General features: G+C 37.4%; 1 protein-coding gene across 1 annotated transcript in view; it reads right to left on the bottom strand.

Annotated features, from left to right (window-relative positions):
* esyt1b (extended synaptotagmin-like protein 1b) overlaps positions 1-21,685 on the bottom strand; it is a 50,878-nt gene extending 29,193 nt beyond the window's left edge. The window contains exons 1-15 of the mRNA XM_051712920.1: positions 21,051-21,685; positions 19,935-19,976; positions 17,829-17,963; positions 14,978-15,051; positions 13,696-13,768; positions 12,589-12,678; positions 10,519-10,574; positions 10,304-10,424; positions 9,968-10,144; positions 7,819-7,901; positions 5,991-6,039; positions 5,652-5,741; positions 5,255-5,350; positions 942-1,013; positions 673-759 (exon numbers count right to left, since the gene is read on the bottom strand). Of these exons, the coding sequence (XP_051568880.1) occupies positions 673-759; positions 942-1,013; positions 5,255-5,350; positions 5,652-5,741; positions 5,991-6,039; positions 7,819-7,901; positions 9,968-10,144; positions 10,304-10,424; positions 10,519-10,574; positions 12,589-12,678; positions 13,696-13,768; positions 14,978-15,051; positions 17,829-17,963; positions 19,935-19,976; positions 21,051-21,398 (1,593 nt within the window). The 5' untranslated portion in view covers positions 21,399-21,685. The remainder of the gene's footprint in view (positions 1-672; positions 760-941; positions 1,014-5,254; positions 5,351-5,651; positions 5,742-5,990; positions 6,040-7,818; positions 7,902-9,967; positions 10,145-10,303; positions 10,425-10,518; positions 10,575-12,588; positions 12,679-13,695; positions 13,769-14,977; positions 15,052-17,828; positions 17,964-19,934; positions 19,977-21,050) is intronic.
* Positions 21,686-24,759: the final 3,074 nt, after the last annotated feature.

Here is a 24,759-nt window from a genome sequence, read left to right as displayed (position 1 = left end):
TGCAGACGGCACATGAGTGAAGCAGCATATCAAACAACAGAGTGAATGGGCACTTAAGAGCACTTAAGTAGATTTTATTCCTTTTGTAGACTAATTAAACAAAACACACACAAAAATAATCACATGACATGTTCTTGGAAAACATCTCTACCCGAACGATCGTACATATGTTGGTAAGTTTTCTCCAGTTTGCTATTAACTCTGCACGCCAGGTGTGTTCATGTTGACCGAGCTCCAGGTCACACCTACCGATGATGTGGACCAATGGCAGTGAGAAGGAGTTTAGCAGGCAGTACAAAGTTTTCCTGAAAGTTTGGGTTGGCACACTGTTACGAACCAGCGAAATGAACTCAAAAACTGGCCAGATTTTGATCTAATTAACGTCACACACGTTCTTGCATTAATTATGTACGAAGTACGCAGGGGCCTTAAGTCAATGGAAATGTGGCTTAAGTAGTATGTATTTAAACCACCTCAAATCACATTCTGAATATATAATACTGGGAAAAAATGGTAACGGATTGTAAAAGTTGGGCATTAAACACCAGAATGGAGCAGAATGTCTTTCAAACAGGAAAGTAATTTCAAAGGGCGGAGCAAGTTAATACTTTTGAATAAAAGATGAGGAAGACAAACATTTTTAGTGTGCTGGGGCACATCATGCAAGCATACCTGAACGTTAATGTCTTGTTTGTTTGGATCTCTGATGAAGAAAGTGAAAGCGTCCTCCCATTGAGGGTTCACCGTACTCCAGCAAATCTAAAAGAGAGAGAAGAGAGAGAGAGAGAGAGAGAGAGAGAGAGAGAGAGAGAGTACAGAGGAAGGGAGGTGGCAGAGAAAACAACAGAAAGGGTGGGAAGTGAGACAGTAGAATGGGTCACACAAGGTTTGATGTGTTGCCCTTTGGCATTGTTGGTATGGATAGTAAATGTGTTTTTTACCCGGCTCTCACGAGTAACATCTTGCACTGAGAGTTGCACGATAGGATTGGGTTCCTTATTGCCTTTCTTCATCTGAAAACATAAGTAACATACACATGCACTTAAAAACAAACATATACAAGTGTTTCTTCAACTTCGGGCACTTTTAGCACTGTGAACTTCTAGAAAGTAAAGTCACACTCTCACTAGTTCATTTAATTTGTCTACTAACAATGAGGAGGTTTATGTCACAAAAGTCATGAACATTCCCACCACAGTGTCATTTTCAGAACATCTTAAATTCTGTGTTGTGTTAAATAGAATTCTGGGGTGGAAATGACATTTTTGATGTTATTGAAATAAAGTAGCAGACTCCTCTTTCTTTATAAGTCTAATTTCAAAGCTAACATTTTATAGACCTTAAATCCACACAATTAAATATTTTCACACTTTCTGCATGATTTGGAAAAATCTCAGTTTGATTGGAAATGACGGCAAAAAAAAAAATATTCTGCTCGCAAGTGATGTTTACCTGAATTTTCCTTTGTTGTCTTCAAACATCACTTGTCTCATATTCCATCTCAAGCATAAACTTCACTGACACTTTTGCTGACTTGGTGAACAAGTACACTAACTTTATAATAACTACACAGAATAAAGTATTTGTAAAACATTAGTTTATAGTTAATGACTTATTTTAAAAAAAACATTGTTACTAGATTGTTTATAGCTTAATAGAGCATATAAAAATAACATGCTATTAATTTATATTTTCTGTTTCAAATTTTTTTTTATTGTTTAATACATGCATTTACTGAATAATCAGTTTGATAATGGTTTTTCAACCTTAGTAAACAACTTGTTAACCATACCTAACTAATGCATTTCATTTGATGCAAACCAGCGGTAAAGTAATTACGAGAACATTAAGGTCAAAATCCATGATTAATAAAAATTATTTATACATTTATACACTCACTGAGCACTTTATTTTTCATGCAATTATCTAATCAGCCAATCGTGTGGCAGCTGTGCAATGCATAAAATGGTCAGATGCAGATACAGGTCAGGAGCTTCAGTTAATCTTCACATCAACCATCAGAATAGGGAAAAATTGTGATCTCAGCGATTTGGACCATGGCATGATTGTTGGTGCCAGATGGGCTGGTTTGAGTATTTCTGTAACTGCTGATCTCCTGGGATTTTTACGTACACCAGTCCCTAGAATTTACTCTGAATGGTGCCAAAAACAAAAAACATCAAGTGAGTGGCAGTTTTGTGGATGGAAATGTCTTGTTGATGAGAGAGGTCAACAGAGAATGGCCAGACTTGCTCGAGCTGACAGGAAGGCAATGGTAACTCAGATAACCACTATGTAGAGTTATAGTGAGCAAAATAGCATCTCAGAATGCACAACACGTCGAATCTTGAGTTGGATGGGCTACAACAGCAGAAGACCATGATGGGCACTTTATTAGGACCATAGTATTCCTAATAAAGTGCTCGGTGAGTGTATACTGTATGCAATGAATTTGACATGTACTGTATGAGTGCTAATTTAGAGGAATATTCCGGGTTCAAAACAGGTTAAGCTTTCATTGTATAATTTTCTTATTTATTATTATATTATTTATTATTTGCCATTCATTTATTTTGTCATTAACCTATGGTATTCACCTGTGGGACAATGAAACACAGAAAAGTGATTTTGTCACACCAGTTCCAAGTTAACAAGTATAATGTATAAAATCTTGTGGCTATACTTAGTGAACAGTGTATTTTAATGTTAATTTCCGATGCAATGTTTTGCCCCATAGACATTCCACTGAAAGTGCATTACTAAATACACAACTTTTGCTTGTTTTTACAATCTGGGATGATTCAAAATTATTTTCTGTGGTAATCGACAACATGTTGCAGATTCTGTCAGGCTTAAAAAAATTGAACCCATAACATTCCTTTTATCCTTCAGTTCTTAGGTTGAGCACTGCTTGTGGGATAATGTTCGCTTGATGGAAGTGTGTACTGGTTTGGAGAGTTTAAAGTGTCAGGATGAATCTCTGGGTGAAGTCTTTTGCCATTGCACTTTCAGTAAAATATTCTGGATAGCAAGTAAATTCGGGAAATCATGTGAGTGGTTTTACGGTGTGTTCTACCTGAGCTATTTGACTATGTTTTTAATTAATGGAGACTTTTAAGAGCTTTGAATTGTTTATTGTAAAGACATTGCTGTGGTCCTCCTGTGATTGTGCTTCAAAATGGGCGTCAGTCAGTCCGCTGCCAAACATAAAAGGAAAACCAGAAGCACTCTTTCTCTCCCACTCTCTCTCTCTCTCTCTCTCACACACACACACACACACATACACACACATTTCCTTTTAAAGGAAACTGGCACAATTTAAAACTCTTGCTTTAGTGCAGCAGTTGAGCAGGCGATGCTTTGCTGTAAGCCCAATGTGGTTAACATGCGATTTCAACCACAACAGACCAACTCTGAATGTGGTTGAAGTGGGCATATCTAAAAATGTTTCAGACCCCCTTTACATCTGTCTTTAGCGTCGTTACGTTTCAAACTGATCAACCAATATGCGTGTTAATACCAGGTGTAGACGGGCCTTAGCTATCTAAATGATGGCACAACATATAAAGCTAATTATAAATACTACAGACTAATGTTGTCAAAAGTACCGGTACTTCAGTACCAAGTCGGGGGGGGGGGGAGAGAGATGTAACAATACCAGTGTTTCTACAGTACCTGTAGTACAGAGCACCAACATGCACACTGTCTGACTGACAGGGCTGTTTCTAGCTATAAGCGGGCACTTAGGGCCCCAGAGCTACCAGGGGCCCCTGCAAAGCAAGATCGTTTTATATATATATATATATATATATATATATATATATATATATACTAAAAGCAGCGAGTAACAATCAGGCATCTGTTATGGCTCAATTAGACAGGTCAAGGGGGCCCCCTTGTGGCTCGAGAGGGAAGGGAGAATGTAAATATCCGGCTTGGAGGGGTTGGTTGTGGGGGTGCGGGGTTAAATTGCAGGGGGCCTCCTATTAGGACTTCACTTATGGCCCCCATTTCCTCAGAAATGGCCCTGTTGACTGACACATAACTGCTTTCAAATGCTCTGTTACTCCTTTTACACTGAAATAGACAGTCAATTAATCAAATTAAAATCGTGATATGTCCTAGTGTGATTATTAAAGCGTGAAAGGCTGCAATCTTAGTTTGTACGAGCTGCATGCTTTAAATTAATCTGCGAAGAAGACCGCTCATACACTGAAAACTCCACAGACATTGAGAATCATTCGCATTGTATAAGATGATAGAGCAGAGCACTAATCCACTGTGAAGCACGCAGCACATGCAGACTATATATTTATATCATTAAATCACAGCATTTGCACTTTAACGATCACAATAGGCCATGTAGCGAACTGTTTACTCGTCAGAAGAAGTGAAGCTTCCGTCAAAACCACACGTCAAAATAAAAGCTCACGTCAAACTAAAAGCACGATTCAAAATAAAAGCTGGGCACCTGAAATTGAAGAAATTGCAACAGAAATATATTACAACTGCATAGTAAAATGTAATATTCACTGTAGTAGCAGTAGTAATAATAATTATAATATTAATAATAATAATAATAATGATTAATGAATAATGAAAATAGTAATTATGATAAAAATGAAGCATTATAACACAAGCAAGAGTGCTCTTGTACTGACTAAAAGGTTGTTAAAAAATGCAACGGTGTGTTTAAAAGTAATTGTTCTATTTTTTACTTGTTAAAAGTTTTAAGAATGAATTTGATTAGAAAACATTTTAATGATAAAATTACATGAAACTTTAAAACATGGAATTCTGGAAAAATAATAAAACAATTGTGGGAAAAATTAAATCAGATTTCAGTAGCACCCTGCTTATAAACACTTCAGCAATGCATGCTTAATTGAGACACACTTGAAGGAAACATGTATATATTTTAATTAATTATTACATTGAAATTTAACTTTAAATAGGCTAAAGGAGTGTGTTCAATAGCACATTACCATATTAGCATACTTTTGCCGTCGTATCGAAATTGGTATCAAAATCCATGAAATTTCACTGGTATCGTTACTGACTGCTGAAATATTGGTATCGTGACAACACTACTACAGACTAACCCTAAGAAGAAGCAGAATGGCATAAGGTATTAAATCTTGTTTTCAGAGAAATCAAACAAAATTTGTGGGGTTTATGCCAAATATTTGAACACGCACAAACACACTATGAACAAGAGAGTGCGGCAGGAAAAGGAAGTGAAAGTATTACTCACAGGAAGTGCCTCTGCTTTGTCCAAATACACTGCCAAGATGGCTGCTGAGGGCGGGTCTGCTGTTTTACTCACCACAGTTTCATTTCTCCTCAGAACCTGAGAGAGAAAGAGAGAGAGAGAGAGAGAGAGAGAGAGAGAGAGAGAGAGAGAGAGAGAGAGAGAGAGAGAAATGAGGGCAAAGTAGTCAATGTCAGTAACTGAGGGTGGAGCAATCCGAATGTCAGAAATTATTTGTGTGCATTTGTTCTGTGTTTGACACTAATGAGTGTGTAAAGTAAGCTTGTTATCTCTAGAACTCCAAGTTTGCATGGGTGAAGAAGGTAACTCCGGCTCTGGCACACCCATCTGTAGTATTCTGAGTTATTTTGTGTGTGAGTACGTTTGTGTGCCGCCTGACCTCTTCCAGTCTCTCTGTGTTGGCTTCTAGTGTCAGCCACTCCAGTCTGAGGTGAACCCGTCCTGTATTAGTGTCCTTCAAATTGAACCACTACATTGGGGACATTAAAACACAATAAAGAAACAATCAATGACCAAAAAGAAACACTATAACAGAGACTGATGCAATTAAATAAAGTAGCTTTTTACCACAATGATAAAAGACACCGATGTTCAATAATGTGAAAAAGAAGAATTTCACTGTATATGTGCAAAAATGTATAATGTGTGATAAATAAAGAAAATTATTAATTATAATTATTATAATAAATAAGCAAGTAAAACAAGCAAAGCCTCTCACCTCATCAACAATTTTAGATTTCTTCACAACACCCAAGTCTAAATTTGTCCTGCACACAAGAGAAAGAGAAACAATAACAAACACAAAAATATGCAGAAAGCTGTGGTATGTACTCATGTCCAACTGGTTAAAAAAAAAATGTCGACCTTTTGAAATAAAGCTAGACTATGAAAAAAATATAACAACTTTCAGAACACAAAATTCTCTCCCCAGTCCAAAAACATAATTTATTGGGAGCAGCAAAAGCATCTCGTCCAGAAATATTCATGGCTGTGATGTCATAACATCTGCAATTTACATGGAGCTCTTTAAGGCACAGCAGCAGAAACAGCCCGTTAAATTCTAATTAATTGCCATTTCATACTTAAATCATGACGAAATAAATTATGACTGGTTTTGGTTAAAGGAATATTCCGGGTTCAATACAAGTTAAAGGGATAGTTCACACATAAATGAAAATCATTTACTCACAACTCATGCTATTCCAGATGTGTATGACTTTCTTTCTTCAGCAGGACACAAACGAAGATATAGAAGAATATAGAAGAATATCTCAGCTCTGTAGGTCCATACAATGCAAGTGAATGGGTGCCAAAATCTTGAAGCTCCAAAATCCACATAAGGGCAACATAAAAGTAATCCAAACGACTCTGGTGGTTAAATCCATGTCTTCTGAAGCGATATGATAGGTGTGGGTGAGAAACAGATCAATAGTTAAGTCCTTTTTCCTTCACTTTCACTTCTCCTTCTGTTTTTGGTGATTAACATTCTAATTGCATATCGCCCCTACTGGGGAGAGAGGAGAATTTATGACAAAAAATGACTTAAATATTGATCTGTTTCTCACCCACACCTATCATATCGTGTCTGAACACATGGATTTAACCACTGGAGTCATATGGATTACTTTTATGCTGCCTTTATGTGTATTTTGAAGCTTCAAAATTTAGGCACCCATTCACTTTCATTGTGAGGACCTACAGAGCTGAGGTATTCTTCGAAAAATCTTAATTTGTGTTCTGCAGAAGAAAGAAAGTCAAACACGTCTGGGATGCCAGGAGGGTGAGTAAATGATGAGAGAATTTTCATTTTTGGGTGAACCACCCCTTTAAGCTCAATAAACAGCATTTGTGGCATAATATTGATTCCCACAAAAAATAACTTTTGACTCGTCCCTCCTTTTCTTTAAAAAAGGCAAAAATCGGGGTTACAGTGAGGCACTTAGAATGGAAGTGAATGGGGGCCAATTTCGGAACGTTAAAATACGAACGTTTTTGAAAGTATAGCCACAAGGCATAAACAATATGCGTGTTAACATGATTTTAGTATGATAAAATTGCTTAATAACCTTTTCTGTGTAAAGTTATAGCCAATTTTACAACTTTGTTGCCATGACGATGTAATGTCATCAAAGCCTAAAACCCTAAAACGACCGAAACATTTAAAGTAAAACAACTTCACAGCTCTAATAATATATGAGTTTTAACAGAAGAATTAATGTAAGTGATTTTGTAAAATTATAAGCTTCACTTTCTTCATTTAACCTCTCCAAAAATTGGCCCCATTCACTTCCACTGTAAGTGCCTCTCTGTAACCGGTTGTTTTTTGCTTCTTTTTTTTTTACAGAAAAGGAGGGATGAGTTGAAACTAATTTTTGTGGTAATCAACATTATTCCACAATTGCTGTTGATTGAGCTTAACTTGTATTGAACCCGGAATATTTCTTTAACATTATAAGTGGATTTCATGAAATGTACGAAACAATATAGCCCCTTTAAATGACTGAATGAAAGAGGGAATTGAAACAAGACGAGCCCTGATATGGTACCTGCCCAGGAAATCATCATGATCGGGATCTTTGTCAAACACTTCCACCTCAAGCTCCTGACCAGGCACCTCATGAACAATGACCTGACAGACACACACACATGCATGTAACACCAAACACACACCCTACATTAACAGCATGGGTTACAAATGATGAAATGTGGCGTAACATAGTTATAAACTTTACAAACAGAAACACAAAGGACACACAAAGATCAGACTTTATGACATTCATCATATTTCAAGTGGCAATTTACATAAACTTGACCCTGTTCTACTTTCACGCTTTGATTATTTCTTATAGTTTTTAAAATAAAGGAACTGCAATGCTTATTTAATAATGGAAGTTTTACAAATTAGTGGTTGACCGATATTAATTTTTCAATGACTGGTGGCTAATATCCGATATGACACTTAAATTTGACACTGAATATAATCATGGCAAATGAATGAATTTTAAACATTACAGTATTTACATTATTAAACAACACAGTATTTATACAAAAAATTCACAAAATTTCTTGAAACATTAACTCCAAAACATTTAAAAACAGAAAACAGAAAAAAGTGCATTATCCATCAACAAGGCTGTCGGTAGATTTTGGAACTGACAAAACAGGAACTAACACTTAATCGGGCAATGCCAATAATCTCAAAGTGGCCCAGTATTTACCAATTAATCAGACTGACTGATACTTTGGTCACTATTGCAAAGGGCTAACAAACAACCAGCTTAAATCTCGAATCCTTTAAATCTAAATTCAGGAACCAGTTTTGAAAGGTTTTGATTTAGATTAACATATTAATATCAGAGGTCGACCTATATATCGGTTTTACCGATTAATCAGTGCCGATAGCTGCTTTTTAGAACTATCGTTATCAGCAAAAAATGACACCGATAGTTGTTTTGTTTTTTAAATTGCTCCATGTTAATCGGTGGCCAAAACTCTTCATCTGGTGAATATATAGGCAACTAAAACTTTAATTTTGGTAAATGTTTACAATGGAGCATTGCAACGTAGCCAAGACTCGGTCACCATCACTGTTTATGTACTAATTCATGATTTTTAATGCGAATTATTATATAAAAAGACACATATGACAATTGACAAGCGATCGGTGATGATCTTCTATTGATAAATGATGATCTACTTTTAATTAATTACTGCTCATGCAGTATTTTTCTTGCCTTAATGACAATGTTTACTTAGTAGTGTTTCTATTGTAAGACATTTTACATGATTGTAAGATCGCATGTTTTGTTTACCTTGTGTTTGTGTGAGCTGGACATTTCAAAATAAGAGTCCCTGGGTTATTTCGGGCTTGTTTATAATTAGAAGTCCAGCATAATGTACCAGATCTTTATTTTTTCTGGTTATTATTGGGATTTTGGTTGCACACCAAAAACGCATCTAGGATTTTACTCATTTTGGACTCTTGCAGCATCAATGTCTGTGCCCGTGTAATGGGAGCCAGCTGCTATGTGATAGCTGTGCGGTATGTGTAAACTTCACTCCCCTGGCCTCAGGAGGTGCACTAGCGACTGACGCTAGAGGCTTTAGCCTCCTCGTTTGCGCACCCGCCTCCCATGCCGGAGACAGCAGTTCTAAAGCCGCTCGGAGCGGATCAAGTAGCACCGGTTACAGTGGTGCCGTGACCCGGATAGGAGTGAGGTTTAGGGGGGTGAGTGTGACGGAAACCAGCTGGTAGGTAGCTGTGCAGTGTATAAACCTCACTACCCTGGCCTCAAGAGGCGCACTAGCGACTGACACTAGAGGCTGTAGCCTTTAGCATCCTCGTTAGCACGCCCGCCTCCCATGCCGGAGAGGCCGGTTCTAAACCCGCTCGGAGGGGTTGAGCAGGACAGGTTACACACGTCACAGAAAGACTAAGACATTTTTTAAATTCAATAATTCCCTTTTAAAAACTACCTGCCGATTAATCGGTTATCGGCCTTTTCCACCACCTTAGTTATCAGTATTGGCAAAATCCACTATCAGTCAACCTCTAATTAATATAATGTGCAGATGAATATCTCATACCATATGTTTCTGCTTGTTTCAGACAGAGGTGAAGGGAGGAGTGTGTTTGGTAAGTGTGCATTTGTAAGAGTATGTAAATACTTTCAGGTGTGGTTTTGTTCCACCTACCTCATACATTTCATCCCATTTGGGATTGAGGGTGTTGTCCTGATGCCGTGATTTGAAACTCTGTGGTCCCACTCTCAGTAGAACGTACGGGTCAGACATGCCCGCTATCACACCCTTCACATAGTTATCCTTCGCGGCCAGACCATCTGCCTCTAACAGGTGAATACGCACAACTCCCTTTAGAGAGGATGAGAGACAAATAAAGAATAATAAACTGGAAAAGCTTGAAAACTTTGTGAAAATCCAGTATTTTTTATTTATTTAGAGATTTGGGGATAGAATATTACATTAGCTCAGTATAAAACATTAGAAGTCATTGGAAAGTTTCCCAATTACCCTCGGCAGTGGGCAGCGCAGTTGTGCAACATGCAGGTCTGGCACTAGAGGAACAGTAAGACGATTGGGCAACACCAGGAATGAGGCAATCGCATCCATGATCTTAGTGTCTGACATCACACTAACACACAATAAAACACAAAGAAACACAGTGAAACTGAGTGTTAATGAACTGAATAAAAGAGTTTTGTGTATTTCTAATGACTGTAACTCACTTGAGTCCTGGAATATCCAGCAAGTTGGTCAAACCCGTCCAATTTATGTTCAGTTTCTAATAAGGATGAAGAAGACAAGAGTGGACGGAGAAAATGATGAGAGGCAAAGCATTACATGATTAATATAAAACTAATATATTTATTTACGGCACATGAGGGCCGCGGCCACCCCAGGTCCCCCTCTAGAACCGCCCCTGATACAATGATGAAAGGTTTTGCTTCATGAGAAATAAGGGCTCGTGGATTTAATCAAGAAGCATTAAAATAACTTGTGAAAGTGACGAAATTAGCATAGAAATATTTTACTACTGCATAATATAATATAAATATAATAAAAAATATATAAAAATTATATTTATTTTTTATTTAATATATATATATATATATATATATATATATATATATATATATATATATATATATATATATATGATATAAAATAGAGGATTTTCAAAAACAACAGCATACCTGCCAACACTCCCATTTTTCCATGCCTCCTCCCGCTTCACATTTTCTACCGATAAACTCACGATTTTCTGCAGTCACACTTCACTCATACGGGATCGTCCCTTATTTAAATATGAAATGATGCGTCCTGTATCGAATCAATATGGGATGTGATTTGTCCCATAAGCTAGTCAGATGGCATCATGGCTAAATAATTCCAGATTGTTAATTTAACAATTATATAAATTGGAAATTTTTTATATGTGTGTAAGGGGTCATCTGAAAAGTCCACACATTGTGCTGAAACGTGCTAATACTGTGAAGGTTGTGGTAAGGGACCGTCTGAAAAGTCCACATATTGTGCTAAAATTGGATTTTTTTAATTTAAAAACAGAAGGTTCTATATAAATGTTCAATAAAATGTACAAAATTACACAGATTCAACAATGTATGAATACAATCACTGAGATATAAAGACAAGAAGTAAATGTAAAGGAAAACAATTTAATAATAAAGTATATAACAAAATTCTTTATAAAAATACATACTGTACAAACCAACACAGATGTATACATAAAGAAGCTAAAGAAGATAAATAACTGAAGAAAGTATTTTTCATGGGTCAAGTCATGGGTCCAAAATGTTCTCAGCATTTAAGAAAGGATATTCAATTTTATTAATAATAACTCAAAAAGCATTTATTGCTAAAACTGTGAAGGATGTGGTAAGGGACCAGGTATATTACTGACCGGTACTGTCGCTCCCTATACGTATATTGCGCAGTCTGCGTGGTTTACCTACTCCCTACAGGGGCACCATCTTACCCTAGGGGGACACCAAAAACTCCACCAGCTGCCGTTCCTCGCACCACAAAAATAAATCTCCCTATTTTTCACAATCCGATGTTGGCAGGTATGCAGCAGTGTAAATGTAAAATTGACCGAAACTAAAGTTGACCAAAAAAACATATTTTAAGTATTTAGAAATACTTTGATATTTAAAACATTATTTTTCATGTCATTCGTACGTTTTTTAAAGCCTTAAAAGGAAATCATATATCCCTATTTTATCATTTGATTTGTATATTTGAAGATAAATTTGAAATGACAATTTATATGACAATTAATCGTTACAGCCCTAAAAGAGACAATTAATCGTCATAATCACAATTATTTGTTTGACAATTAATCGTCAGCCAAATTTCATAATCGCGACAGCCCCAATGTTCCCAAAAAAGTTTTTAAGCCAGGTTTCATTCATCTTTTTAAAGATGTATGGTTCTTAAGAAAAACCATCCTTGTACTGGTCTTTCAAAGAACCTCAAAGGAGGGCTTCACCTTTTTTCTCTGATAACAGATGATACATGAAGCACCTATAATTAAGCAATATATTGTGGATACAGTCACGGCTAAAGAGTTTTGTTAGGCCTTAATGCTTTTATATAAATTTTACTACATAATACAAAACATTAAGGACACAAATTTTCATTAAAACAGTTTTTTATTAATTTAGGAAATTAAGTTCATTATGTGCCATTTAAAAAAACTGTTTTTGCTGAACTTTGGTGCAGAACCTTAAGAACCTTTATTTTTAGGTGTGTAGAATATGTTTAGAGTTACTTACAGGCCTTTGAATAAAGAACATAGTCACGGCGCCCACGATTGGGACGTTGCCAATCAAAGGCTCCAAAATCACACGCATCATTCCATGGAGCTGTGAGAGAGAAATAGGAATATTCTTATTACTTCATTTCTACAGTAAGTGGGACTGTCTATCAGTTCTACTGTTTTTTCCACAGCTCACTAGAATACTCTATTCTGATTGGTCAGTTGTGCCATACAGCAGTCAAATATTTGTAAAAAACAAACAACTCGTTGTGTAATGAGTGGGATTATGTGCAGTCAGACAGACATTTTCACAATATACATCTTAAGAGAAATTCGACGCAAACCAGAGGTTGAATTCAGCTGTTTCTGGAGACTACGCGGCCTCTTTCTTCTCACATAACAACATAATTACAACTCAAATCATTATTTCATGCCCATTCATTTACTTATTTGCCAAGTACAAGTGTGGTGGTGGTGTAGTGGACTAAAGCACATAACTGGTAATCAGAAGGTTGCTGGTTCAATCCCCACAGCCACCACCATTGTGTCCTTGAGCAAGGCACTTAACTCCAGGTTGCTCTGGAGGGATTGTCCCTGTAATAAGTGCACTGTAAGTTGCTTTGAATAAAAGCGTCTGCCAAATGCATAGATGTAAATGTAAGTAGTGTCATGTAGATTTAGGCAGGGGTGAGACCAACTCTCAGAGTCCCTAACAACTTTCAGAAAATGGAAAATGTCCCAACTAACATTTGGGCATTTTACCTCATAGAAATGACTTTATCATATAAAGAAGCTACGCATAAACGGCATTGTCATATGGCACCTGTTACTTTTCTCAGCGTTGTTCATGCATCAATCACAGGGCACTTTTAATCATTCTCTGGAGATTACATGGGCGGATGGCAGACTGCCATCCCAAATTAAAAATATAGTGGTGACCAGTGAAGCTGCACGATATATTGAATTTTTGCGGTATACAAAATAACTTGCATGATTAACATGCTTTTAATGGATTAATCTGTAAAGTATATAAATATACAGGGTGCAGAAAATATGAAAATCTGGAATGTGTGTTTCTATGACGACAAATTCCTAACTCACACTGACAGACACCTGAACCCACCTGTATTCCTTTCACACCAGCTTTGCAGAAATACCGTTTCACCTCCACATTTATCTCAACATCCCCTACGTAACTGCAAAGAGATGAAGACGAAACATCAGACATTGTCTTAATATGTCAACACCACACAATCAAATAAGATATCCTAAAGACTTCAGCTGAATTTGTCCCAAAACAATAATAAATATACAGTAGTTTGTTCACTTAACATCACTGTCTCACATGTTTAAAATGGTTTAACGAATGCAGTTTTCTTTACTGTGCTGATGTATTTCCTATTGAAACTGGAAGTTGGGTTGAAACATATTAGCCGCTTTTCCACTATCAGGCAAGTGCGCGTCAGGGCTATCAACTGGCCAGCCTGGGCCAACAACCTCGGACCTCGAGTCGTTACACCAAAGTCGATCTGCGTTTCCACCATCGGGCCAATAGCCCTGCAGCTCTGCCCTAAAACCCACCCTCAAACCATGGAAAGTTCTTCCTTTGGGTACCGCTTTGTCCATTGTGCGTTTTAACGGATTTGTACTGTGCCTGCAATTTTTTTATTATTTCCGAACCTGTACCGTTGTGCGCAGGATACACAACCTGCAAGTCTGGCGATCTTGGTGCTGAAACATCTGACATGACTCAGCGAAACTCCGCCTTTGACATTGACTGTAATCGGAGGGCCAAAGGTCACTGGCCCCGAGGAGGCACAATGAAGCCCCGGACGTGACAGTGCGCAACTGGCCCTGGCACGCACTAGCACGCCCTAATTTGGCCCAATAGTGGAAACGCGGCTATTGAAGGTCTTGTCCTTTTTAACAAATAGCCAATAGCCTTTAATTTATAGCCCAGAAAAACCATAACTGGGTATATGGGGAGAATTTAAAGGCCAAAAAAATAGTAAGTTGCCCTGCAAACAAGATGAGTCATTAATATTTTTCGTCCATTTTCTCAGAAGAAAAAGACTGTACATATTAAATGTGTATATCTGCTAAAAGTTTATTTTGTCAACTTGTGGAAGTACTTTTGCACCTCAAAGCTAACAGACATGGATAAATGCCACACAACTTTGATTAACTGGGTCTTTTTGAAAAAATCTGATCTGGCTGCAAAATCGTCAAGATTTGTTTTGTTGGCTCGTGAAATAGACACACAATACTGAATACAGAAGGCTTTTAGAGCACTCCTTCACTTCAGAGAGTTCACAAGAGACAATTCACTCATTATAGGCCCTCATGTTGTGCAAGTCAACATCAAAGAGAATCTCAAATGTAGTGTAAATAGATTGAGAAGTCACCTGATGTAAACGTCAAGCAGAATTTGACCTTTTTCGTTTTCTGTATGAGTCTTCACTCCTACTACCTTCATAGCCTGTATAATACAAACACAAGCGTTCTGTTGTAGGATACAAAGAGTTTCCATCAAGCATAAAAATGTACATGATCATAACATCATCCAAACCATTTAAAGCTGAAGTATGTACCTAACTTTTTCTGTGTTAAAATACTTTCTCCTAGTCCAACTTAAAATGCGAGACAACTATAAGTAAGCCATTCATAGGTTCATTTTCTCGAAAACTGTAAGCACTGTCTTTCTGTGGCACTTTGAAAATTGCTCTGTTTGCTTTGAGCGACTCGCTTAGACTATCTCTTAGTTTGACCAATGTATTCAAAAGACTGTTTTTTAAAAAAAAAGTATTTTTGAAATTGGGGCAGGTTGTCACAAAAGTTCAAAAAAAAAAAAATCCTGGACAATAAAGTTGAAAATGTTCTTTTTTTTTTGTAGCAAAAACTTAAAAGGTATGTGGCGTTGCAGACATTGATTAAAAAAAATAAGTCTACTCTGAGAAACACTGGAGTAAAAAATGAACTAACCTCGGTCTCCCCTAACTCTACTTTTAGACATTAAAAGAGTAACACTATTAAAAGGAACATGACATTTACAAATATCTTTTTAAAACTGTGGTTAAACTGTATTTTGGCACAAAAACTTTGAGATGCATTTCCACCCATGAGATTGTTAAAGCTATTCAGTTTTGGGTGAGAACAGATCAAAATATAACTCCTTTTTTACTGTACCTCTTGCACCATCAGGATATGAAGCTCGATTACACTTCCTAGTGCTTGACGCATGTGCTAGATGGTCCTAGGAAGTGTAATCGAGGTTGAAATAATGATCGCCAGAGAGACTGCAGATGTCAAGATTTATAATGAAAAAGGAGTTCAATTTTGGTCTGTTCTCACCCAAAATCGATTGGATCACTTCAGAAGACATGGAATAAACCACTGGAGTCTTATGGATTATTTTTATGTTGCCTGAATATGCTTTTTGGAGCTTCAACATTTTGGTCATTCACTTGCATTGTATGGACCTACAGAGGTAAAAACATTCTTCTAAAAATCTACGTTTGTGTCCTGCAGAAGAAAGAAAGTCATACAGTTGTGCTCAAAAGTTTGCATACCCTTGGAGAATTGGTAATATATGTACCATTTTTAAAGAAAACATGAGTGAGCAGGCAAAACACATTTCTTTTATTTCTTATGGGATTCATATTCAACTGTAGGTTATAACAGAATGGCACAATCATAAAACAAAAAAAATGAAATAACCCCTGTTCAAAAGTCTGCATACCCTTAGTTCTTAATACTGTGTATTGCCCCCTTTAGCATCAATGACAGTGTGCAGTCTTTTGTAATAGTTGTCTATGAGGCCCCAAATTCTTGCAGGTGGTATAGCTGCCCATTCGTCTTGGCAAAATGCCTCCAGGTCATGCAAAGTCTTTGGTCGTCTTGCATGAACCGCACGTTTGAGATCTCCCCAGAGTGGCTCGATGATATTAAGGTCAGGAGACTGTGATGGCCACTCCAGAACCTTCACCTTTTTCTGCTGTAACCACTGGAGGGTCAACTTGGCCTTGTGCTTAGGGTCATTGTCGTAAGTCCAAGAGCGTCCCATGCGCAGCTTTCGTGCAGAAGAATGCAAATTGTCTGCCAGTATTTTCTGATAACATGCTGCATTCATCTTGCCATCAATTTTCACAAGATTCCCCGTGCCTTTAGAGTTCACACACCCCCAAAACATCAGTGAGCCACCACCATGCTTCACAGTGGGTATGGTATTCTTTTCACTATAGGCCTTGTTGACCCCTCTCCAAACATAGCGCTTATGGTTGTGACCATAAAGCTCTATTTTGGTCTCGTCGCTCCAAATTACAGTGTGCCAGAAGCTGTGAGGTGTGTCAAGGTGTTGTCATTTGTGGCATTGGCACAGTAAAGGCTTCTTTCTGGCAACTCGACCATGCAGCTCATTTTTGTTCAAGTATCGTCGTATTGGGCTCCTTGAAACAACCACACCATCTTTTTCCAGAGCGCCTGTATTTCTCTTGAGGTTACCTGTGGGTTTTTCTTTGTATCCCGAACAATTCTTCTGGCAGTTGTGGCTGAAATCTTTCTTGGTCTACCTGACCTTGGCTTGGTATCAAGAGATCCCTGAATTTTCCACTTCTTAATAAGTGATTGAACAGTACTGACTGGCATTTTCAAGGCTTTGGATATCTTTTTATATCCTTTTCCATCTTTATAAAGTTCCATTACCTTGTTACGCAGGCCTTTTGACAGTTCGTTTCTGCTCCCCATGGCTCAGTATCTAGCCTGCTCAGTGCATCCATGAGAGCTAAAAAACTCATTGACTACTTATACACAGGCAATAATTGCAATTTAAAAAGCCACAGGTGTGGGAAATTAACCTTTAATTGCCATTTAAACCTGCGTGTGTCACCTTGTGTGTCTGTAACAAGGCCAAACATTCAAGGGTATGTAAACTTTTGATCAGGGCCATTTGGGTGATTTCTGATACCATTATGATTTAAAATGGAGCCAAATAATAAATGGCTTCATATGATCACTATCCTTAAAGTTTTTTTTGCATGATCAGTCATATTTTCAAAATCAATGCCAACATTTCACAATTTATGCCAGGGTATGCAAACATTTGAGCATAACTGTACACATCTGGGATGGCATGAGGGTGAGTAAATGATGAAAGAATTTTCATTTTGGGTGAACTATCCCTTTAAATTGAAATATTATTCTCTGTACTCTATTAATAAGTATGCTGTACAGTATAATGTATGAGTGTCCTTGTATGACCTTGTCACCAAAGTCTATCTTCGTGAAGCTGAGCGTCTGTAGATGAGCACTGGATCCACGGATTGATGGAGCAATGGTGTCTGTGAGCAACTTCTCCAAATACTGACCAATAAATGGCCAGGCCTGCTGGATTACCTGAAAATTAGGAGAAAAGGAAAAAACATTTCATATTATAAATTTCTTCATATGACGATGAGCTCTTTGGGTTAAGATCATTTTTGCAACCCATTTTACTTTTGTAATGTGACGTAGGGACTTGATTTTATGCATCGGGTTTGGGGGACTATATAAAGACAGATCTGACCTAGTTCTTTACTTTCAACACCCACGCTCATTCTCTGCTCCTCTTGCAGCTGTTTACACTGAGCCATTTGTGTTTGCCTTGTTACTATAGAGACTTGTTGTTGTTGTTTGCGGAGATGATAACAGAAGCTAAAGCACTGGATTATGATTGGTTACATGTCTCTGAAACCACAGATTTCTTAAATAGCATTGTGAGTCAACCAGACCTCATGATGCTGGGTAAGACAAGGGTACGGTCTCTTGATTTTCGGCTCGGCTGGGATAACTGCCAGTGTAAAATGTCTGCCTTGTGAGTCACTGATAAAGAACTTAAAAGCCTGAATATTTCAGAGAATAATGATCTATAACAATGTTATTACAGTCATTCTACTAACATTCCCTGAGGAAAAAAAAAAAACCCACAGAGGGTGAATCTCTCAAAATAATATTCAGGTCATAATTCACCCCAAAATCTAAATAATAATAAAAAAAATTTAAAAAAGAAGAAAATGGAGCATATTTTGAGACTTTTTGCACATTTTCCATCCTAATGCTCATTCATGTCATTCGCAAAAATCTCAATTTCAGTACTGTAATATACATGTTATTGTACAACTGCAGTAACATTGTATGTAATGGTACAATTACTGTAACATTTTGACTTTGTTTCTTTTTTTAATCAGCATTAATTACAATCAATAACAAATACCACCATGATAATTTATGATTCCAATATTATCAAATTTTATTGCTGATTTGAAATATGTTCTTTGATTGTAATCTTGACCAACCGTTTCTTTTTTCCCTCCCCTTTTTCACCCCAATTTGGAATGCCCAATTCCCAATGTACTCTAAGTCCTTGTGGCGTAGTGACTCGCCTCAATCCGGGTGGCGGAGGACGAATCTCAGTTGCCTCCGTGTCTGAGACCGTCAGTCCGCGCATCTTATCACTTGGCTTGTTGAGTGCGTTACCGCAGAGACATAGCGCATGTGGAGGCTTCAAGCTATTCCGCGACCCACCGAAAGTGAGAACCACACATTATTAGCGACCACGAGGAGGTTACCCCATGTGACTCTACCCTTTCTAGCAACCGGGCCAATTTGGATGCTTAGGAGACCTGGCTGGAGTCCCTCTGCAAGTCCTGGATTCAAACTCACGACTCCAGGGGCGGTAGTCAGTGTCAATACTCGCTGAGCTACCCAGGCCCCTTGGCCAACCGTTTTTGAGATTTCGGTGTTTCCCCATTCAGGTAGATAAGAGCTGAACTGGCATGACTGGAAATAACCTCCCGAGAGCGTTCCATAGATGGCCGGCAGTGGACTGACTTGGTAGAAAGACTTTGGTTTGAATTAAAGGGCATTCCGTTGGCTGTTTGAAAATTCCGTCAATGTAAGTCTATGGGGTTTTTCGGGTATTTGATCTTTTGTTGTGTGAAAACCAAACAGTTATTCCAAACAGTTCAAAAAGAAACAGCAACGTGGGTGAGAACAGTCTGAAGGTTTGTGCCAAGCTTGGTGGATGTATCTTGACAGCTGTAGGAGGAGTTACAATTGATCATTTTGGTCTTGGTTTTGGGATTTCGGAAAGCCCTAAACAAAGTCTCCAGAATAACAGTATGTAGGCTTCATCAAGCCAACATAATAATAACACTCAAGGCTTTTCTTCACCATGTGCGTGGGTGGGCAGTGACAGCTGTTGTGACATAAGGGAGGGGTTTTATGTAGGGCGGGGCAGTATGGAAAGGTATGGATGGGCAAAACATGGGATTACAGGTTTGATTTTACATATTGCATCTCAAGAAATCATCATTTTGACTGATTTACCTTGTTTAGCCATTCAACCTTCTCAACATCTGGAAAATTTACCTGAAATTATAAAGAAAGAGTAAAAACAGACTTATAGGTACAGAGACAAGGGGTTTTTGTATCACATAAGGATGTGGTTATGAAGATGAAAACAACAGAGAGCTCATGTAAACCACCTCAGTCTATCGTAGATGTTTTTCCTCCATTTTCATTATACTATTAAGTTATTAAAAGTCTGTTTTTCACATACCATTTGAGCCTACACTTTTTTTAAAATGGAAGAACATAGATACATGAAACATCTGCATTAAAATGGGAAAAAAAAACAATAAAATTAATTAATAAAATAAAAGTAAATAAAATAAAATATCAAATAGTTAAACGTGGCTATATATTTAATTGTTCATTGCAAAACCTCTCTGTAACATGCATAGCCTATTTCACCACATGGTAGCCATGAGACATGACCAAATATAGAATTAATTCGTTTTAATATCTGTGAAGTTGAGCGGGGATGACAAATCAACAATGCATTCAGGCAGATTTGGACGTTGAAGATTTAACCATATATGAGGTTTCTAATATGCTGCAAGACTCCCACAGGAACAGCGCCACCAACAGGCCAAAACACTCCGCGTGAGTCTGATTCATTTGAGCGAGTCGGTTCGTTCAGACAGATTCCAAAACGAACCGATTCGCCCATTCTTTCGAGTCATCACTCGTGTCCCCTGAAATCCTCACGCGGCACTTTACGTTTCACTTTCGTGGTAAAATAATTTTTGAGTTAAAATGATGCTTTCGAATAGATTATGTGTTATTTATGGTTAGCTACAAAACGTCACCCACTTAACATTTGTCTGAGCAAATCGGTTCGGATGAATCATCGAAACGAACCGATTCAAAAGAACAATTTGTTCGCACATTCAGACATCACTAATCATTTTAGGTATTCGTAGCGATTCAGCTGTTGCATAATGAGAAAATACATAAAGTGAATATGAGTGTCCTTATTTGGACGTTTATATCTTTTTCTTTTAGATAGCCAAACACACATTATTATTATTATTTTATTATTATTTATTTATTTATTAATTATTATTTTTTGTGTGTGTGTCATGCACGTTGCTTTCTTACCCAAGAAGGCAGGTCTCTTCTACTTCGAAATGATTTGGACGACATGTATTCTTGTTCATCGTTGATTAACTGTATTGCGGATCTTAGTCTCGCTTCCTTCGCTTCACGAGTATGTTTCCATCCTGAGTAAACCATCATCCCGAACACCACCAAACTAGTGCTCATGCGATAGTAACCAGCTAGGTAGACGGGCAACAAGGCGGTGAGACATTTCCCAAATGTCCATAAGACTGCCTTGGCATCAAATAATTTTGTTTTGGGCACCTCCATGTCCCCTGGTGAACTGTCTTCGGCCGATTCAGTCTTCTTTTCCGAGTCATTTGTCGGCCCTTTATCAACGTGTGACATTGTAGCTCGTTGATTTTCAGAGGTTAAAATCTGATATGACTATCCAGCGAATGTGCGTTGCGATTTGCAATTCAAATAAAACATCTACTGTAGCTACAAAGTTACAACTCGCGCATGGACTAACGTGTAACGCCGCAGATAAATCGGAAATGCGCCTGATCACTGCGGATCAATAAGTCAACACGAGAGAAAACGCTGGAAGGGAAATCGCCCACCTCGACGCTTTTACCGTTTTGGCACGAGGCTCTTTTTCCTTTCTCGCAGAAGTGTGGCCTGCACCGTTACTCGGGCAGATCAACCACGCCTACAAAAGCATTGCAGTTGTACAAAACAGAGCCAAAACTTAGCTGGAATCTTCAGTAGGCAGCTGTATCTTTTAGTGCACTAAGCGTTACAGGCTTTGTCTTGACAAAACTCAAGATATCTGGAATGCAATTTTGACTAGTAGGGAAGGCTTCAACAGCTTTGTTTTCTCTCCAAAACAATAAAGACCACCAAAAACTTCCACAGGACTTCTTTAAACACTTGTTTGCCACTATACACAGCAAAATATTCCTGATCCATGGGTGCATCATTGCGTGCAATATAAAAAATGTCAATGTGGGGTAATTTGATGTAATATTTAATTTGTTAAATGTTGCAAATGTACAGTACTGTGCAACAGTCTTATGCACATAAGATGTTTCACAAAAACATTTGTTTTAAGATGGTTATATATATCTTCAGCTTTAGTGTGTCAGTAGGAAATATACATTTTAGACTCCCAAACATTCCTTTTGCAAATAGAAAGATTAGAATAGAAGAACAGGGAGCCCTGCAACAGATGTCATGGCCCCCACAAAGCCCCCCCCCCCCGCTGAACATCGTGTCAGTCTGAGATTACATAAAGAGACAGAAGCAATTGAGACAGCCTAAATAGATAGAAGAACTGTGGAGAATTCTTCAAGAAGCTTGGAACATCCTATCTGCCAACAACCAAGAAAAACTGTGTCCAGGTGTACCTAGGAGAATTGGTGCTATTGATTTAGGTTTTTTATGTTTATTGGACTTTGTATGACACCAAGTGATAAATGAAAACTATTTATTTCATTATTTTTGAAGACATCATCACTATGCAAAATTCACAAGTGCCTAAAACTTTTGCAACTTTTTTGAAAATCTCTGAAATTACCACATTTATCCGGAGACAAAATACTTATGTAATTTAAGTTTTGTTCAAGGTGAATAAATAAATAAAAAAATTAAATAACTGTCCAATAAGTAAAAGGATAGTATTTCGTATAAAAAGTACCCCTGTTGCTGGGGCTAAAGGGCCCCCATAAAACACATTCTTTTTATTTAAGAGGGGGTAATAGATTTATGAAAAATGTTCAAAGTGGGCTCACATTGACTGATCCAATCACAATGGAGATTCATTTGTTTATAGAATACTTCAGATGTCATGAAATGCTAAATAATGCACAGGAAATGGTGCACCCTTTTCTGAAGTAGGCTAGTAGTTATTTTGAGTAAGCATTATCTTAACTTGTTGCTCAAAAAAGCATTTTGCTGTCTCAAAAGTATTTGCATTAGTTGACAAATATTGCCCTATAACTATCGCCCCTATATCTACACAATATCGGTATAAACCCCTTAAGGGCCTTTTACCCTAAGTGTGGGGTAAAAGGGACCCTCGCCACATTTATTTATTTTTTTAAGTGAATTTTAATGAAAACCTTCTATTATCTCTTTTCACTCAAATTATTTTGCTCCATCCATATTCAATATATATATATATATATATATATATATATATATATATATATATATAAATAAATTAATCTTGATACATTTTGTGATCAGAAAAAAAAAGCTACATTTCCTTAAGGTATGCCTTTAGCCCTGTTGTACCCTAACAGTTAGCATATCAGATATGGCAATTTTGACTAGTCATAATCCCAGGTGAACAAAATAATATAAATAAAACCTTTCCAAAAAACATAATCATAACCAATCCAAATGGAGGCAACCAACACTCCTCAAAGAATTCTCTATTGATCAACTGACATTCTATGGTAATTCTAAATAAAACAGAAAATTCTATTTTTTGGAATTTAAACAGAATTTCAGTTTACCCAGTAGAACAAACTTGGTCATTTCATTAGGATTGGTTCCAAATTGATATAAATTCACCTATTTCCTTTTTATTTCCCTTTATTGCTCATGTTCTGCAGGCCTACAAGGCTGGCGGCTCCCCTGAAGACATACACTTGGGAAGTGGTCACATTGTCCGGTCAATTTAACATTTCGAAAATAGCTAACAATACTGTGAAAAATATACTTTTTGCTTTACAATTCTAGAAAGTCACCCTCCTCATGAAGGAATATTCCAGGTTCAATACACGTAGAGCTCAATCAATAGCATTGTGGAATAATGTTGATTACCACAAAAAGTAATTTCGACTCGTCCCTTCTTTCAAAATAGTTGCAAAACCACTTTGGTGGTTACAGTGAGGCACTTACAATGGAAGTGAATGTGGCCAATTTTTGGAGAGTTTAAAGACAGAAATGTGAAGCTTATCATTTTATAAAAGCACTTACATTAACTATTCTGTTAAAACTTGTGTATTATTTAAGCTGTAAAGTTGTTAAAATCATAGTTTTAGGGTTTTGGGGTTTACAGCATTGTTGGCATGGCAACAGAGTTTTAGAATTTGATATAACTTTACGCCAATAAGGTAAGTTAGCGCTCATGTTAATGTGCATATTGTTTGCGTCTTGTGCCTATACTTTTGAAACAGTGAGTATTTTAACATTTACGGATTGACCCCCATTCACTTCCATTGTAAGTGCCTCACTGTAACACAGATTTTTGCTTTTATTTTTTCAAAGAATAGGAGGGACAATCAATATCATGACTAAGAGTAGGGGTGTAACCCGGTGTCCTGGCCAAATTCCCCCATTGGCCCTTATTAATCATGGCTTCCTAATAATCCCCATCCATTAATTGGCTCTATCACTCTACTCTCTCCTCTCCACCTATAGCTGGTGTGTGGTGAGTGTACTGGCGCACTATGGCTGCTGTCTCATCATCCAGGTTGATGCTGCACACTGGTGGTGGTTGAGGAGAGTCCCCTCTTCACTGTGTAAAGCACTTTGAGTGTAGTGTCAGAAAAGCTCTACATAAATGTAATGTTCATTCATTCATTCATTCATGACACAAATGTTGTTTGATTGAGCCCGGAATATTCCTTTAACCCTCATGTACGGTACAGGACTGAGAGACCCCAAATCCTAGCATTAAAAATACTATAAAGACACTGACGAATCAGATTGACAGATTATGACGTATGCAATTTAAACTACTGATTGTGAACAAGAT

Source organism: Myxocyprinus asiaticus, chromosome 12 (assembly GCF_019703515.2).
Source record: "Myxocyprinus asiaticus isolate MX2 ecotype Aquarium Trade chromosome 12, UBuf_Myxa_2, whole genome shotgun sequence".
Classification (NCBI taxonomy): Eukaryota; Metazoa; Chordata; class Actinopteri; order Cypriniformes; family Catostomidae; genus Myxocyprinus; species Myxocyprinus asiaticus.
This window is presented reverse-complemented; position numbering and strand designations above follow the sequence as displayed.